We start from the raw sequence: 18,750 nt of genomic DNA on the forward strand, positions 1-18,750 counted from the left end.
CAGTGATATGCATATTTCACTACACCTACTTTTTGGGGTAACTTTGTTTCAGATCTAGCTTTCGTTAGCTATAATAACCTTGTAACCCTAACTGTGCTGTAGATGACGCTTTTGAGTAACAAGAAAACAACAACCAAGAGTGGCGTTTCGCTTGCTTGTAGCAAAACACGGGGCTCTAATGGACTTGTTCCCACAAGCTTTTTGTAACAATATAATGTGTCAGTTTTTGAAACATGCGAGTGAGTCATCTTTACTAACACAGTTTTCTGTTTTCTTTCCCGCTGGGTTACGTATTACGCCATGACGTTAGCCGGGAGAGGGCGGGCGCGCCGAGGGGTGGAGGGCACTCGGAGTAGGGGTGTTGCTCGTTGAACGTCAGCTCCAACAGTTTGCGACCACCCATGTAAGTGTGAAATATATTGTTAGTCGAGTTTTTTGGGGTTGTTTTACGGTCGGTTTGTGCGTGTCTGTGATGCGTTTTGGGTCTCCGTAAGAGTGTCGGTGCGGAAATTGCCTCGTATTACCAGCTCTGTGTAAGGACACACTAACGGGACTGTCAACCTGAGTCCGTTAACACACTGCTGTCGCTTACTGACAGCACTACACCGGCACTGAACTAATATTTGAACGATTTTAAAAGCTTATTTTTTTTACTTATTTACGCAAGAAACTTTGTCTCTGCGTTAAATGTTGCTCAACTCGGATTTTTTCGACTTATCTTTCGTAATGATCGCTATATATTTCATATCCGTGATTTCTTCATTAGTGTTTGTATGTGAGCGTTATTTATTTTATTTTTTTTTAAAGTGAGGTAGTCAATGAGAATATAATTAAATATGTGGGATACTGTAGTTTTGTACAGTAGGTTTGTCTTGTGTAGCAGGAAATAAGCAGCGTAACAGAGTTAAAAATTTCCACCTGCCATTATGGTAACATCGTATCATTTGCTTTATTGCTTGTGAAGTTGATGGTAGGATCTTAATCCCAGTTAATTAACTTTTAATTTATTATCCAGCTGTCATATTAATGCACCTCTGTGCCTTGAGATATTAGCCAGGACCTCTCACTTGATCAAATTTCAGTCAGTTTTTCTCTAATGCAGACTGATGTCCTAAAGACGTTTCATGGTCTGATAAGGATGGATATCTGTAGACTCATTAAGTCTGAAGCCTAGTATTCTTTGCAGAGGTGCATCCCCCCCTGCAGCCTATTATCATTGTCTAGGAGACAGACAGAGACACCCATACACACGCACCGCACAGGCGTATACTCAGGCAGGGAGAAGCAGTGATGTGCCAAGGAAGCGTTTAGAGGATTACAGTTTCCATCTCACTTTTTGTGTTCTTTGTTGAAGACCCGTGGGCCTGATGTAGCAGGTCCTCATCTCCTCTGCAGTGAAGGAAGACCACTCCGGTGTCATTATAATGGACTGAAAGGTTTGTTTTCAATCATTTCTCATTTATACTGATAGGTGAATCTGTCTCTGCAGGGATGTAGAGGGTTGGAAGGGTTTGGTGTGACATGATGTATCCCACTATCTGTTCAGCTTACTCTGCTAAATGGCTGAGAGCTTGGCTGCCCCTTCAGGGCACTGCTAACACAGCCATTCATGTCTCACTCGGATGGTCAGACCACCACGATGACGTTGCCCTCCTCCTCCTCCTGTTCCTGCTTCACTCACATTGCGCCTTCCCTGTTGGGAGCTTAGAATTTAGAGTTATTTTATGAGTTTAACATGTTTGTATTGCTTTTTTGTGTATGTGTGTGTGCGTGTGTTTGTGTTTATTTTTCATAATGCTTACACAATACAGCTCCTTGCCTTCTATAGATGTAAATCCTGCCTCCTCTGATCTTAGCACAGTTTAGTGTAACACCTCAGCTTAGGATGTGGTGTAGATGTGCCTATACTAGATCAGGTCACAAGATTAACACAGGCTGCTTTATTCTTGTCTGGCTGTCACAGGGGTTTATTAATTGGCTATGCATGCAGGAAGGCTGCATTTCCTACAGCAAAGCTGCAGGCGCTGGATCAGAAAGATAAAATGAATTGGACTGTTGTAAAGTTATGCATGTAATAGATTTGTCCCAGTGGTTGAAATGAGTGCTGTAAAGAAGAGATTTTTCTGATAGAAAAAATAAGAGGCTTTTTTGCTGTCTTGCTTTCGGTGTTGATACACTGGTGTGTAACATCCCGTCATTTAAAAAAAAAAATTTCCTTGAATGTATATGATTCTAACTCAAATTGGATGCGATCGATAACTTAGCAAGATCAATAACTAAAATAACTTCCTGTTATATTTTAGTTATTGTTCTACATGACAGTAATACATCCACAACTGTCCCTTATTTCAGTGTCATTTGTTTCTAGTTTCAGTATTGTTGTGACTGTTCTGCTGCTAAGGATTGCTCAGTCAAAAAGATAACAAAAGACATTGTGTGATTTTTGTTGTAGAGGGAGTTATCTGCACAAGTCTTTAAAACATCTTGTGTTTTAAATGCATCTTTACTAATAAAAGACCAAAAAAGCATATTTTAATGGTAGTCTTCAGGACTAGTTCTCCAGCCTTCTTGGATGGCATTCAAAGCTCTTTGGATGTTGGCTGTCTTTTATTCTAATCTCTGTCACGGCTATTTCACAATGCTTCAATAATGTTAAGGTCTGGGCTTGTGGGAGGCCAATCCATGACTGAAGTTTTCATTATGTGTGTGTTGTTGTTTTTTTTAACCCAGGTATGTGTTTACTCCATTGGCAGTGTGTTTGATATCATTGTCATGCTGATAAATAATTCTGTTGCTAATGAGATGCTTTCCATATGGCACTGCACCGTACAACACTTTTCTGTATTCATAGTATCATCAATTTTAACAAAATCTCCAGCACCACTGACTGAAATGGAGTCCCAAACCATGGCAGAGACTCCACCATGTTTACAGATGGTTGATTGACAGCTAACCCTCTCTCCTGAATGTCTATAATAACAATGACATTTTAAAAGAAAATTAAAAATTTGGATTCATCTCTCCATAAGACCTGTTGCCACTGATTTTCAGCCCAGGTCTTGTGTAATCTGGCATGCCCTAGCCTTTTCTCCCTGCTTCTCTTCCTTAAGAATGGCCTCTTGACAGCCACCCTCCCACTGACCCTTTCTGATGAGCCATTGGTGATCAGTTGATGGATCAACTGAAGGGCCAGATGTATCTCCCAGGTCCTGTGTCAAGTCTTTTCTGGATTTTTTTCTTATTTCTTAAGGATGCGATTTTCAGATACTGTTTATCTGTTGTAGATAGTTTGGGCCTAAAAATCTGTCTTTTTGTCCTCCACTTATCCAGTTTTCTCAAGTGTTTTAGGGACATGGCACACAAAATGCAGAAATATGTGTACGTTTTAAGCTAATAGCTGTTTGGAATAATCTTGGCATTGTTAGTAGATGCAACTGAAAAAACAAGAACACATTTGGTGTTTTTACAACAAGCTCCTAACAAAATTCTCAAAGATACAATTTTGGCTCTTTTTTAAGTTGTCTGTTATGTGTAGGCACAACACTGGTGTGTCTTATGAGTTAGGTGCTTTTTTAATGTCTAAATGATTCACAGATTAGTGTCAAGTAGCTTAACAAACAAAAACAAACTCATTCGGGTATGAAGACTGGACTGAAAATGAGTAAAAAGCAGCCAATGTCCAAAGAAAAACTCTAAACAGCTGTCAGAAATCCTGGAGAACTGTTGCTTAAGACCACTTTAAAAATTACAGGAGAGTCTGCCTTTTTGGAAGTAAAGTAAAAAAAAGAGTGGTGGCTCAAGTCTTCCACAGTACTGTACATCCTTCATAGAAAAAATATTTTTAAGTCTGCGTTTTACAGTTTCCAGGTTGTTTCCAATGTGTAAAAATAGTTAATAGTAAAAGTCTGACTAACTTCACGATTGTAGCTCAGTGCTACTATTATATGACTCATCTGTTCATAACAACCCATTGGCTAATGTAGTTAATGTTATGTTGGCACATCCTGGTGTTATTTGTGGTCAAAACAATCATACATGAAATAACTTTATGATCATGTTAAACATTGTTGTAATGGCATCATACACAAGTAAAAATGTCTGATGCCACTGACAAGGGAACACAATGAAAGGACACATTCAATTTAAGTGGACATTTTTGGATAAATGACACAAGTCAACAAAACATAATATCTGTATCATTGTTTGTAGATATTTTTTTATGTGAAAATTTTACATGCTATACCTTTAATAAAAAAAAATGCTACAGTGCTTGATTGAATGTGCTACTTTTATTTTGGGTGTAAGTCCAAATACATAAGTCCGTAAATTGACCCTACATGTATGAGTACAGCGTTAGCCCTGTGCTAAGGTTGTATCTAGCAGCTCATAAGGGTGCAGTACATGCAGGGTGAACTGTATATACTGTACATATAGCACTTATGTAGTTACGCAATGCCAACATTCAAATTCAAATTTTATTTGTCACACAACAAGTTACACAGATGAGTTATGAATGGGTGCTTATGTGTTCTAGAATATTTGGCAACATTTACAATTAACTGAGCACAGGAAAAGAATTGGTGTCTGATTATTAATTGTTGCTCTCTGCTGCAGATGAATATGTTGTGCAGAAATAGTAACACAGTTCAAACACAATCATTCAGTTAGAAGTGTGTATAGTACCATCGGCAAGCAGGGAAATGGTGAGCAATCATGCCTTTGTTGCTGAACCTGTGTCGTTCAGCTGGTGAGGGCAGCAGGACAGAAGTGTGTATTGCAAGAGGGAAATGGATGTATGCCAGGGCTGCAACTAACAACTCTATTGTTCCTTGATTAAACCTGATTAAAATTATACTTTTTCTTTTTAAATTTATCAGTTGATCCATGCCACGATAGTGATTTCTTGATATGTCATCTTTTGTCTAAAATCACCAACAATATATTTTATTTGCAGTAAAAAGTGATTTAGACTGACTAAGTGTTTAATCAAGTAATCAATAAAGCTGTACTCATTCATCACGCTGCTGGTTAAGATTATCACCATTATATCTATTTGCATAATGGACTGTGTTAAAACACTAATGCTCTTCGAAAAAAATTTATATTGGGTTTATATACCCCTAGTCGGTGTCGTTGCCGAAGGATAACTAACATGACAACAGATGCCCCCTCATCTAATGTTGGCTTTGTAGAGTTGTGTTGCACAGCTTTAAGTCTCTTTGTCCCTTTTTCTAAACAGATGCATCAAAAATGATTAGTAAGGGATTCAAAAGGATTCACATAATCCCCTTTATTCAGCCCCTTGGAGTCTAAACACTCAGCATCATTTGCGCAGTGATTTGGCTCTCTTCTCTCAACAACAGGTTGAGCCTTTTCTGAATACAAAGTTAGTCTCAGATAAGAAACACTATCTTTTTTTCCCTCTCTGTCTCATAGACCCACACTCACCCGCTCTCACCCTCTTCCGCCTCCGTCTGCTGTTTGAAAGCCCACAGAGCAGCAGAGGTATCATATGCAGCTTAATGTAGATAATTTTTTTTTTACAGTAAGTCTCTGATGCTACCAGGGGTTCATGTTCAAAATTAATGCTGTAACTGTGGACGGACTGAGTTTGTTCTTCCCAGTGGGACTGACTCCCACACTTCCAGAGTGAAGGTGAAATTCCTTTATAAAGGCTGTGGTTTCTAGTGGCAACAAGCTGCCTGTTTCCCTCTGATCCCTTCCTGTTTGAAGGCAGAGGGAGAAAAGAGCCAGAGGTCACGTGGAATCACAAGAGGTTGCACTTTAAAACGTGTCTGAGGTCCTTGTTTTAATGTTAAAGGATAACTTATTTATTTTCTAAATTTCTCTTAAAGCAGTTGTTAGATACCAATCAACTTGTCCCTGTCCCAACTTAGCTAATAAACCCCATGGTGATAGGTTACAGTCCCTTTTTGATAAAGTTAATCTTAAGCTAGTATAAGGTTTTAGCTGTCCACATTTAAACAAATTCAGTGGACATATCGAAAGGTGTCTTTAAGTTTCCTTTCCCGTAACAGTATCCTCCTCCTGAGCACAAGTGGTGGAACGTTTTTTGTGGCATAGATTCAACAAATTGCTGTAAACATTCCTTAGAAATTTTGCTTTATGTTGACATGATAGCCTCTCCAGTTGCTGCGGATTTGTCAGATGCACATCCATGATGCAAATCTCCACTTCCACCACATCCCATAGGTTCTCTGCTGGACTGAGATCTGTGACTGGGACAGCCATTCACGTACAGCAAACTCACTGTCATGTGCACAAAACCAGTTTGAGATGATTTGAGCTTTGAGACATGGCAAGTTATCCTGCTGAAAACAGCCACGAAAAGATTGGCACGCTGGTTATACATAGATAGACATTTTTAGCAGCAATACTCAGGTAGTGGTGCTTCAGCAATGCTAGATTGGCATTAAGGGGCCCAAAGTATGTCAAAAAATGATACCACTGATAAAAGCCAGGACTGATGCCGGGTTTAATGTTGTTTACATCAGATTCTTACCCTACCATGTGAATGTCACAGCAGAAATCAAGAGTCATCAGACCAGGCATTTTGGTGAACCATTGTTTAAAGCAGTCTGATCATTTTTTTTCTCAGAGAACTGCCACTCACTGGATTTTTTTTAACGATCATTCTCTATAAACTCTAGAAATGGTTATGAGGGAGTTTCTGAAATGCTCAAACCAACCTATCGGGCACATCCAGGCTGCATTCAAAGTCACTTAAATCACCTTTCTTACGCATTCTGATGGTCATGTTTGAAGTTGAACAACATAACACAAGTCAGTATGTCCAATATGGCCTATCTGGGTCTGGACACTCTTTAAAAAAACACACCTAATCTCAAGAGGTTCAGTTCATGATTAAATAAGTGTTAATAAATAAAATATGGATGTTTTCCCCCCTTCTCTTCATTTTAGTTTGTTTACGTCTTCTTGAATTTAGATGGCAATCATTACAAGCCTTCGTGTTAAGTTTTGAAGGTTAGGAGGGCTTTCATCTTTCAGCTTAAGTCTCCTCCTACAGTGTAAACTTAATATTGTTGACCCACAGTCTACGTGCGGAGCCTGATGTCATGGTCAGAGTAAAAGATTCAAAGCCACGGCTTATATATGCTGATCCCCAATAACACCTCTAGTGGGCTAAAGGGTGTCTGGTTACCCGGGGCCAGAGATTTGCCTTAAGATGTGTAATAACGCAAATGGTTTCTGAATGCATAAAATTGCTCTCAGCTGTAGTGAGATGCCCTACACACTGATGACCTAGCAGATTTAGCTCTTCAGTTGCACAAAGTGTGCATTGATCCTGACATGCATTCCCCTTACCATTCCTTATGGGTGTGCGCCTTTAACACAGCCTCTGGTATGAGATTTCAGGTCATGTGTAGGTGGTTTCCAGCCTGTTGACAGCTGATGACGACCTGCCAGAGCTGAGGAAATACGAGACATGTTGGCCAAGTTGAATGTATTACTACTGTTAAACACCTATCAGGTTAGAAAGTGAAGGCCATATTATAGGGCTTGAAATGTCTTACATAGATTGGAAACCGTCTTATGACAACATCTGTCTTATTAGTAACAGCAAGAGAATGAGAATGAGATCCTCAGTACCTATACTGGTTAGACACACCGGTGTTGTAGTAAATATCAGTGTGACTATCAGTGCCATGGGTGCTGTAAATAATTCATTCAGGCACTTGTTGTGGTGTTGAACACAGATGCAGAGGTGTCCCTTAAACAAGGCTTCCTCAGTAGACCTATGACATCATCCAGCATAATGTTAAACCAGCAACCTGATCATGACTCACTGCTCATCTTCAATTTTCTTCCACATCACTGCTTTGCTGCCTAGATTTGTTCATTGGCTAGCGTGGTTGTGCAAGCTATACCTCAGAGATATAATGGTATTTATGGCCCTGTACAGTCACAAAAGACCAACATAATGGCTCCCCTGTTCTTTGCTGTTCTTTTTATTTGTAGCTTTCCGCCTCACAACCTGTTACATGCTCGACTATTACCCGAATACCACCTGCTGTTTGTCTTGTTCCCGTTGTGTGTGTGTGTGCGAATGCATGTGTTGGAGGTTTTCTTTTAACATTTTCTTTTCATTTATTTTTAATAAGAGTCAGTTTGGTAACAGAGGGTTTTGTCTTTAGAAGATATGAAATCTGCTATATTGGAGGTATTAAGGTAGATTATGAAGTACACTCGATTTTGCTTTTTTTTTAGCATTCATTACATATTTGTGAGTAATGTGTAAAGATTACGTTAATTCAGTTCAATTTTATTTATGCAGCGCCACATCACAACAACAGTCGCCTGAAGCTGCGTTATGACCATTAATTCAGATACAAGGTGCCATTGTCCAGTGACAGCCTCTTGTGTCTTTAAGTAAACAGATAGTAACAGCAGTAACAGATGATTGCACATCTTCCGGTTTGTCCTGTTCCTGGAAAGCTGAGAACAACTTTGGCACCAGAGCCTCCCGAGGGTTTCATCTTGCACAATTGGGCGTTGTGTCTGCCTTTTTAATAGAACTACCTGCTGTACACCTTCTCATTTAGACACATTGTACTGAGCGCCTGGGTTGAACCTGACACGACCAGACGAAACACGCCACGGATGCCTTTGATCCAATCGGGCCCGTTCCACTGCCTGTGTAACCCTCTGTCTCTCTTTTCTCGCTTACACACTCCCTCTGTGTTGATACAAAGAGTTGTCTCTCTTATCACACTTTGTGCAGTGTGCTGAAGTCATCTCCTTCAGTGTCACAGCTGACACAACTGTGCTATTCTCTGCCACCCAACCACACACACATATGCACGCACTTACACATGAATAGAATAACGATTGTTCCTGTTTCCTGGCTATGCTGACATTATACAGCTGTTGAATGAGATATGGTCCATTTTCCATCGGTCAAATGCATCACACACAAACACACATGTAGATACATCCACTTGTACCCAGTATAATCCTTGCTATCTTTTTTTTTTCGTTGTCTTCCTTCTCTGTCTCTGTCTGATGCAAGCATGCACGCACATATTTGTCCACGCACGCAAACACAAACACCAAGCGAACTCTCTGGCCTAATTCCACTCTTATTGATGTGTGTCTGTCAGTGAAAGAGGCACAGCACAAAGAGCAGCAATGGGCCTGTATGTGTGAGCTCAGAGCGAACAAAGAGCGGTCTATTCCACGCCAGCTCTCAGACTCTTCTGGAAACACTGCATTTGCTTGTTTAAGCTATAGCCATATTTTGAGTCCACCAACTGTATGTTCAGCAATGAACAACAACATGGCTGCTTCAGTGTCAGTGAATGCAAGCCAGATTGACCTTTGCTTTGGGTTCTTCATGCACAATGTCCTGTTTAGGAACAAAATTTAATGGCAAAGTCCTCATTAAATGTCGATATTTCAATTATGGAGCTGTTGAAAAAAAACATTTTTCTCACATTTTGCGTATTTGCAGATTGTCTGTTTTATCATTTAACTTTCTGTAGCTCTCAGTATTATCGCTCTTGAGCTGCAGCCCTTTTTAAATAACATTTTTGTGTAATAATAACAATAATGGGTTATCATTTTTCACAAACTGGTGGTGAATCTGTGTTATAAAGTCATTTTGTCTGAATGATTCTGCAGCTGTTTTCTATCCAGAGCTTAAATGAACATTTACAGCACAGTATGCAATATATTGCCAAGCAGAGCAACTGAACAGAGAGAAAGAGAAACTTCAATAGAAGATTATAGTTTTTTATGTGTTTAAGAAATGAAAGATATTGTGATAAAGTGATAAACTGAGTCAGGTTGAGCTGAGCTTTTTCCTCCATTTCTCCAGTTAAGCTGGCAAATGAGAAGAGGACAAATGGCAGCTCAGTTGATTGGTGTGAGACACAGTGCTGTGAACAAGAATGTGTGTGTGTGTTTATGTGAGGGACTGAGTGAGGGTGACAGAGTTCCAGAGAGGCCATTGTTCATGTGGTGATTTGTGATTTACCTTTGGCAGCGTTGCAGAATCTCTGAGCAACATGCTGACTCACACAGGCTGCTGCCCCTGGTTGTCACTGACGCTGTTGATCACTGATAATCATTATTATGTGGTGAGCAATCAAAATACATATTTTCACAAACAATTTCTTGCAGTATCCTGGTCAGTATACAGTCATGAAATGAAGTAGCTTATGTCAGAAGAACACAGCTGCTTTTAAAGATCCATCTGGTGTTCGTATGTTCTCTCTTCTTAAAGGTAGATTGGCAAGGCTTGCTAAAACTGAACAAAGATGCAAGCATACACATCAAGTCTGACAATAAAGCGTTGTCCTCTAAAGACTCCTCAAAGAGGATTTGGTGTGATTATGAAACCGCAGGCAATCAAGAAAACACCCAATCCTGCAGTTGGGATCAGCCTGGGGATGAAGAAGGGGATTTATTAATATGGATGGATGGATGGGTACCGGGGTTGAAACAAGACTTCAGCTTAAGCTTCAGGATGGGTTAACTTTTATGCCTTTACTCGCAAGCTCTGAAAGAAATTTAATGCTTCATCATCAGTGATTCACACTTCCCTGTCGCTCACTGTGCCAGCGGACGATGCATGCGCGAATCTGTCTTCAAATATGCATGTATTATTGAGTACGGTGTACAGCTTATGCATAACTTGTCACCTTCTGTGAGAAACAGCTCAGGTGGTAAGCTTGGTTGCATAGAAAACAACATATTTCGAGCACGTCATCATGCATCTTTATTCAGTCTCATATTTAGTCTCATCATGGGAAGACTGTATCCACATGAGATCGGCTGAAGAAAGTTGTTTGTTAAGAACTGAATTCTATGATCAATATTTATATTTTTTAATTTAGTAAGAGGTGTAAAGTTAATTATTCCCGGCAGGATTGGATATTGCAATCATTTGATATTATTATGTACTATGGAATGCGTGCCAGCGTAAAAATTGTAAGTACTAAATTTAAAGACTGTAGTTAGCACAACAATATTATGAGTACAGCCAGCAGCCAGCACTCAGGTGACTAAAATAAACCTGCTTAACACCTGTCTCACACTCTCTCACTCTCACTTTCTCTCTCTCTCTCTCTCTGGCAGGCAACAGTTGCACTTAACTGATTGGCACCATCCTATATCAACTCATAGCCTCCAAATTAATCATATTAGAACCCTCTGGCCTGAATCTGTCAGTCGAGCTAAGAGATAAGATTTAGGCAGAGAAAGTAAAAGCATCTGTGTGCATGCGTTTTACCTTGCTGAATTGAATGGAATGTTTTTATGTGCATGAATGCATCTTCTTTTGGCAGTGACAGTGTAGCTGTTGTAAGAACTGATATGACACTTGCATGTAGCTTCATCCTCCACCCCCTTCTGTCTGTTGTGAGATGTGTGTGAGTGAGTGTGTGTGCCTGTCTGATAAACCTTGCGTTATTCTTTATGGGCAGGCAGTGCAGCTAAAGGAATGACATAGTTTGGGTATATAGCTGTGCCTCCCCAGGGTTTTGAATGATCTAGACTAGCTTGCTTGTTTTGCTGTCCTTAATGGGAGCAGCTTTTCATGCTGCAGGGAGACTCAGGCTGCCTTCCCATCTATGAGGTGATCACTGATCAACCAATAAGGTTGCTCAGGAAGACTCCTTCTATTTTAGCAGGTGTCTTCTCTGTTAGTTTTGCCAATGGCTTGTATTGTGTCAGACGGTACAGGATTTCATGCACTCTGTGACACTACTCTATATGTTGTTTCTGCTGAGGAAATCCTTATCCCTCGATACTTCCTCAGGACAAGGAGAGAATGCCTTTGGGGATTTGAAATTACTTCCTTGAGAAGCACACAAACACATGCAAACATACACTGTTCAGTGGAGCGTACATATTCACGGTAGCGCATTGGAATCAGGAAGCGGTGCTGATATTTCTTATAAGGTCAACGACTGATGATTGAAGTTCTGAATCTTAAAAATGATTCAATCTTTGGTCTTTTTCCAACTGTCCATCTTCCTCTTAGGTAACCCAGACGAGTGAGTCACAGTAGAATGACAGTTTGGCTGATGGTAGGTGGGTTTTTCTTCTTCTGATGTTAGTCATCATCTTTTTTCCCCTTCTCTCACTCCTCTTTTCATCTCCTCATTTTTTACTATTCTGATTGCATCCCATCCAGGCTGTTTATAATCTTAACATGCACACTTATTTAGTCTATATTTTTCGTCTTTTTGCCTCTTTTGTGTTATTGTACTTGTGCTAGTTTACCAAGATCCAGCTTAATTTACTTTATTCCTACCCAATATTGATAATGACATATTGACATTGAAATAATATCAATTATTATCAAACACTGGAACAAAAATGTTAAGATGCAAATGTTGTGTATGTGAAAGTTAGGGTTTGCACCTGGATCTAGGTAACTTTTCATCCACTCATAATCCATCTCCTTTCTCTGTGTTAGACCAGAATGACCACTTGTTCCTGAGTCAAAGATGCATGCTCCCTTTTGGATCCCTCTGACCGCCAATGAGCTGATCCAACCCTCCCATCACAGTCCAATCACCACTTCCACTGTCCTCTGCTGATCTCTGCTGTTTTCTAGTCTTCTCCCCCTCAGTCAGTGATCTAGTCTGACCATCTGCATGCCTGACAGAGAGGAAGGGAGGCATTTGCAGGTTGTTTGATTGGACAGATTCTCCCTGCTATTCATGAAGAGTCAGCAGGACAATATGCAGCAGGGAGACAAAAGTCAAATGGAGCCAGAGGGGGTGGGACCCAGTTCAGGTTCTGTGACAAGGGGGTCACAAGGCTCAGGTTTGAAGAGGGCCTTTTCCGAGTCAGATCACCCTTCCTTGATTAAGATGAGCCAAAACGCCAGGGCGAGCATGGGGGTTCTTGGCCAGGGTTTGAAGCAGCTGTTCCAACAGCAGCGTAAACGTCTCTCCCTCTCTCGCTCCACCATCACTTCCTCATCATCCTCCTCATCTTCCTCTGTGGTGTCAGCATGTGGCACTTCCCCTTGTGCCCCCGAGGATGCCTCAGGGTCTTGTTGTCCTGACTCTGACATCTTCTCTGCTCCTATGGTTCCTTCTGCAGCTGGCCAGGGCTCAGCCGCTGCAGGCATGATGAGGCGTGGGACCAGCCTGCAGAGCCGGCGAAGTAAGGGTTCTGGGTCGGGATCTGGGAGTGGAGATCGTGATCCTCTTCTGAAAGGTAGCCCTCAAGCCCCGCAACGCCGCTACACCCATGATCCGCAGCAGCATATTAGCCGCCCACGCTCCTCCTCCACCACCGATACCACACCCAGCAGCCCTGCCCCAGGATATTCCAGCGGCGATGCATTGCTGTCATCAGGTTACCAGTCCACAGAAGAAACAGACAGGGTAGGTGACAGGAGCCATTAATCATAATCAGTACACAAGTTTATTGATGTGCCTCTGTTTTTTCTATTCAGTAGTGTCAGACCTCATTTGTCAGTGAACTGTCAAACAAAAGCTGAGGTTCATTTTGCTGCTAATGTAAATTTTCCTGCTGTTCAACAGTGAACGCTCTGAGATGGGCCTGCTCTGTGTCATTACTGCTGTTGGATTTTCCCAATGCTGAGTATTGTTCTAGTAAAATCGAGCTATTATTCAAGGCCATATATCTAGCTTGCTAGCAAAACAAATGCACACACACATGTAGAGTGTATATATAACGGTGTACTCCAAGGTCTGGCTAACTTTACTATCAAGAGAGACATTTTTGAGCAACTTTTGACATATTATAATAAAGGTGGCAGCCTATTAAATATAAATTAGCCCATCAACCTCAGTAATAGGAATAAATAATTAAAATCTTTTACCACATGTGATCACTCTGCAGTGGGCTGTTTGCATTTTTAATTTAATAATATAATAACATATGTTGTGTTGCATGTGTAAAAATACAGAACTAAAGCATCAAAAAAGGTTTACTTATTTATTACCAACAAAACTGAACAATATCATGTATTTTTTAGCCAAGAGTCAACCTTTCAAGAAGAGTGACTATAAAGATATTATGGCCACGGTGAATCCTACCACTCGTATTTTAATATCCATCGTTTATTCGATTACTATATTCTCCTCCCACTGAGACCTCTGAGTTTGTCCTCTCCCTTGATGTGGAGCATTTGACCATGTAGAGTGGGAGTATCTATACACAAGCTTAGAATAAAATTTAATTTTGGGCCAAAATTGGATAAAATTGCTATATCTCCCCATATGGAAAAAATATATATAAATCTTATAAAGTTTGTATCTGTCTTGTGTGAAACTTGTATGAAAAGCATACAAGAGTGAAAACAGATATAAGATCCCTTGAAAAATTATATAACTGAAACGTGTATGTTTTGGATACTTACTAAAACAATATATGAAAGTAATGAGAAAGTGGCCACTTTCATGAGTAAATCATGTAAGCCTTATATGATTTACTCATGAAAGTGGCCATTTCATGAGTAAATCATATAAGTTTTTACTATTTCTTTTCCATATGGGTCTGCCCTTCAGTCCATCTTTGATAAGAAAAAAAAAGCCACGTCCAGTTTTAATTTTGACTAAATTCCAGCCACAGAGCAAGCACTCCAGTAAGCCAACACAGAGGCAGTGAAAGCGAATAAATCTGTCCACGTATTGTTTGGAGTTCATATGTAAGCTGACTTGAGGTTACTGAAGTCATTTAATTGTATATAAATCTATGACAGCCATGACAATTGAGGGTCATCAAAGTTAAAAGAATAAGACAATCAGGCCACAGACATATTAAGTGTGTCTTTAAAATTGGTTTGGCTGCACATTTTTGCAGTCACTTAAATGATGAATAAAAGTTCAAATGTTGAAAAAAAAAATCCAATTAATTTCCATGTTCATATTTCTCAGTTAAAAAAAATCGAAACCAAAGTGAGCCAGAAGAGATGGGCAAAAGAGCTCATTGAGCTCCAGAACAGCAGGTTCTCCACCGCTGGTGTAGTCAGTGTTGAAATATAGGCTCAGGATTAACAATAGACACATGCCCATATGAACACAACTAGAGGTGTAGCTTGTTTTAATTTAATTATAAAAAATCCTTTTCTATCATGCATCCACTTAAAGTAATAAAGGTCATAATCCAGCCTTTGTTCTTTGTATAAATACTTTCCCAAAGTTTATCTGAAAGTAATTTTATGTGATGCAGATTACGTAAGTATCCTCTAAAATGGGACTATTTTATGACCTGTTTGCCTCTTTGTTTTACAGCAATATAATAACTTCAGATAAACCTATAGGAATAAAGACTACTAGACTTTGTTATTCCTTTTCACTGAATGTACATGACAAAAGGTCAAGACAGCTTTCTACTTTCTGTCTTAAATAACTTCATTAGGTTGCCACCTGGATTGCTAAGCAATAAACAAAAGTTAAATCACTTTCCAACCTTATTACTGTGCTGTCTTTAAGTTCATTCACAAAAGTACTGTAAGGTGTGGCTTTTTTAAGGATTGCATGAGGAAAGGAAGACTAATAATTTCTGCAATTCAGTAGTTACCAGCTTCAAAATTCACCTATTAAGTAAAACTTGTGTAATAGATTTGCAATATTTTTGATTGCTCTGTAACTGGATCATTAAGGGTAGATTGGTGTGACATTTCTGCAGTGTCTGTTTCTTAAACTTAAATCTTTTTCACTTTTCTATTCCACAAAAAAGGCGATGTTCAATGACCACGAAATCTCATCCCCTAACTTGTATGTTAATTACATTGACATTGCTCATTGCTTTGTTTTGTTGCTTTTTTGTGGTGCAAAAAGAAACAAAAAACTGCAGACCCCACAATGTGTAAGCCATTGATATTCGTTTTTCTTTTCCTTTATTGGCTTGTTTTCAGCCATTTAGCTGCTGTTTCTTAATGGAAGTGCTTTTATCTTCCTAATTTGCTTGTAAAAGTTGACCTTAAGTTCTGACTTTAACCACCTTTGGTGTTCCTGACTCCAGTTGTTTCTCATTACCACTAGAGGGCGCTGTTAGATCAGCCTTCCTGCTGTGAGCAGCACTGGGCTTGGTTCATGTGTTGGGAGTGTTTGCTTTATGAGCTCATGTTTGTTGTAGACCAGACTGATCCTTTTGGTTAATGAAGTAAGCCATGCCAAGAAAAAGCATCAATGTGTCATAGACAGAAGGACGTCTGGCTATCTGGCTTTTAAGCCAGTGGTGGGGAGTAAGTCTAGACCAGTGGGCCTTGATATCCTCATTAAGCAGCAGGCTATAATGTGTGAGCTAAATTTAGTAAAGCCCTCTCCTCTTTCTTCATCTGTAAAACCAAGTATACTTCATTCCTGCATGAATGACCTCACCTTGAGTGACAGAGCAAGGCTGAGAGCCAGTCATCTGTGCTCCATTAGTCTTGCTGCTATGATGGACGACCATCAACCTTTCTGAGTTCTGCTGCTTGACCTTGGCAGAGGTTATAACCTGTCTGGCTCTTCTCTTAACTACCATCATAGTCATGTCTCCACACTACAACACAGCAATGCAATTAAGGTTATCGAGCGGTCGCCGTGGTTACCCTGAAACTTGCTTTCTTGGGACTACGCCCTGCTTAGGTTGTCATAGTAACAGCGTGGTTGACCTTGGAGGTGTTTGAGGTCTGCTGCTAGTGGAGGTTGAGTGTTGCATCAAGAATGATGGATGTTCGGTGAACGATCAATTTTCTTCATTGATCGTCGCACTTCTTTTTTCTTTCTTGCTTTCTCCCTTTCTGAACACCCCCCCCCCCTCGCCCCTCATTATTCCTCTGTCTTTCCCTCCCTGTCCCCCTCCTCTGTCCCTGGAGAGAGTTAATACAGATAGTCAGCTGGTCCCTCCTCCTTCTCCTCCTCCTCCTCTCCAATCTCCCCCTCCTTCCTCTCATCCTCTGCCACCACCTTCGCTTCACCCCACCCTTCAGCCTACTGACAGGAAGCAGGAGGCAACCTTGCCTTGTCCTAGATGAGTGAGAGCTGTGTGTGAATCACTCCTGTGTTCAGAAGAGGATGTGGAGGGTTGTGTGCATGTGTGAACGTAAGACCTCATTTCATCTGCGTTCCAGATTCTCTGAGAGTGTGTGTGTGTGTGTGTGTGTGTGTATTTATTGAAAATCCTTTGTGTATAGACAGCCATGTGGTGTGAGTATTTTGTCTGAGTGACTGTATCTTGTGAGAGAAAGAGAGTTGCTCAGGGGATCACTGTGAATATGAGTAGAGGGCAACACGGCTGAGTTGTTATTATCTCCTTTTGCTCTCCCTCCCTTTTTTTCACCCCCCTCCCCACTTGTGTTTGCATAGTAGATGACTAAAGCGGTGTGGACTACAAATGTGTGTGCACATGGATCTTTGGAGAGGATGGTAGCATGTGTGCCTTTGGCGTGAGTGTGGAGTGTACTATGTGAGGCGGTGTGTACTTTGGTAGGATATCAGCAGAGAGGAGTAGAACAGGGGATCCAGCTGTGGGTCCGTCACTCAGGCAGTCAGGATGGTGCAGCGCTTCAGTCTTCGTAGACAGTACTCCAAGGTAAGCTTAAACACACTGGGTTTGTTTAGTCACTAAAACCATGTGTCTTCCTGTCTCCATGCTACAGATCCATTTACAGCTGAAGCCCGGTTTGTATTACATTTTTGCTGCCAGCCTTGTATTATCTCTGTAATACTTGTGTCATGCATTACCATTTTTTCCATCTCTCTTCCTTTCTTTATCTGGGGATTCTTTGAGTTTTGTTCAGAAGAGCAGTCAAAATGAACAAACTGACTCTGTTATCATGTGCAGAAGCAGTTCATGATTAAGTATAAAGCATTGTTTGCTCACTTCTTTGATACCAGCAGTCTTTATAGTAAACTGATTTTCTTTTGATCCTTCATTCCCTGTTAAGCAATTCAGTCATCAGTGTGATCAGTGTTTGCACTTTATCTTCGCTCTTGTTAAACAGTAACTCATTCTCCAGTGGTGAGATTGGTAGCATGAAGTGGACTGGTGCCGTTACAGAGGGACGTAATTATTGGTAAATGTTGTGTTTGATTATTGCTTATTAGGGAGCATTTATGACTCACTTACAATAACACTCTGTTGGCTGTGCTCTAAAACTGACTATGGGTTTAATGTATCTCTCCCCTGATGCCAGTGCTGTTAAACTGAGTAGAAGGCTTCTGTTGGAAATCAGCAGCAGGTCCGTTAAAAGCCTGCTGTTCTGCAGGTGGTGCTCAGCCTGTGAGCTATAATTACAATTAACTGCTGATTAATTGATTGACTGATTACACCCATACTATTTGTTCTTAACACCATGTTATAAGGCTGTCAGATGCTCATGTGCTAAGAAATGTCAGTGTGTACATGCGCAAATGCTCCGGGCAGACAGATGCACGGTGTCACTTTTAGAAAGACTAGAACCCAGAGTGATAGAGTATAATCTGGTCTACATCCTATTCAAAGAGAGACAAAGTGATAGAGTAGGAGTAAAAAGATATAGAACGTGAGAGGCTACAAGGTGCGAAATGCTCAGCTTCAGGAAGGCTGACTCATTTTGGACAGGAGATGGTGAGGGACAGCCAAGTAGACTCTGGTGTGATATGAGCTACTGAGAAGAAATAAAAACACCAGCCAAACCTCAAGGCTACTTCTCTCACACTAAGAGTTTTGTATCTGAGAGAGATGAAGCAGTCTTTGTCTTGGGAGATCATAATGTCCTCCAGGGCCTGTCTGCGAATGCTCACTATCCGC

General features: G+C 40.6%; 1 protein-coding gene across 3 annotated transcripts in view; it reads left to right on the forward strand.

Moving 5' to 3' along the window:
• The first annotated feature begins 293 nt into the window (after positions 1-293).
• The window catches only part of tmcc1a (transmembrane and coiled-coil domain family 1a), a 45,567-nt gene continuing 27,110 nt past the window's right edge, over positions 294-18,750 (forward strand). The window contains exons 1-4 of one of the 3 annotated variants that reach the window (XM_084915916.1): positions 294-403; positions 1,355-1,436; positions 12,029-12,074; positions 12,467-13,388. In XM_084915916.1, the coding sequence (XP_084772042.1) occupies positions 12,714-13,388 (675 nt within the window). In that variant the 5' untranslated portion in view covers positions 294-403; positions 1,355-1,436; positions 12,029-12,074; positions 12,467-12,713. The other 2 variants (XM_084915914.1, XM_084915917.1) reach the window with 2 other exon arrangements.

This window comes from Perissodus microlepis, chromosome 20 (genome assembly GCF_051167445.1).
Source record: "Perissodus microlepis isolate ML-2025 ecotype Zambia chromosome 20, ASM5116744v1, whole genome shotgun sequence".
Classification (NCBI taxonomy): domain Eukaryota; kingdom Metazoa; phylum Chordata; class Actinopteri; order Cichliformes; family Cichlidae; genus Perissodus; species Perissodus microlepis.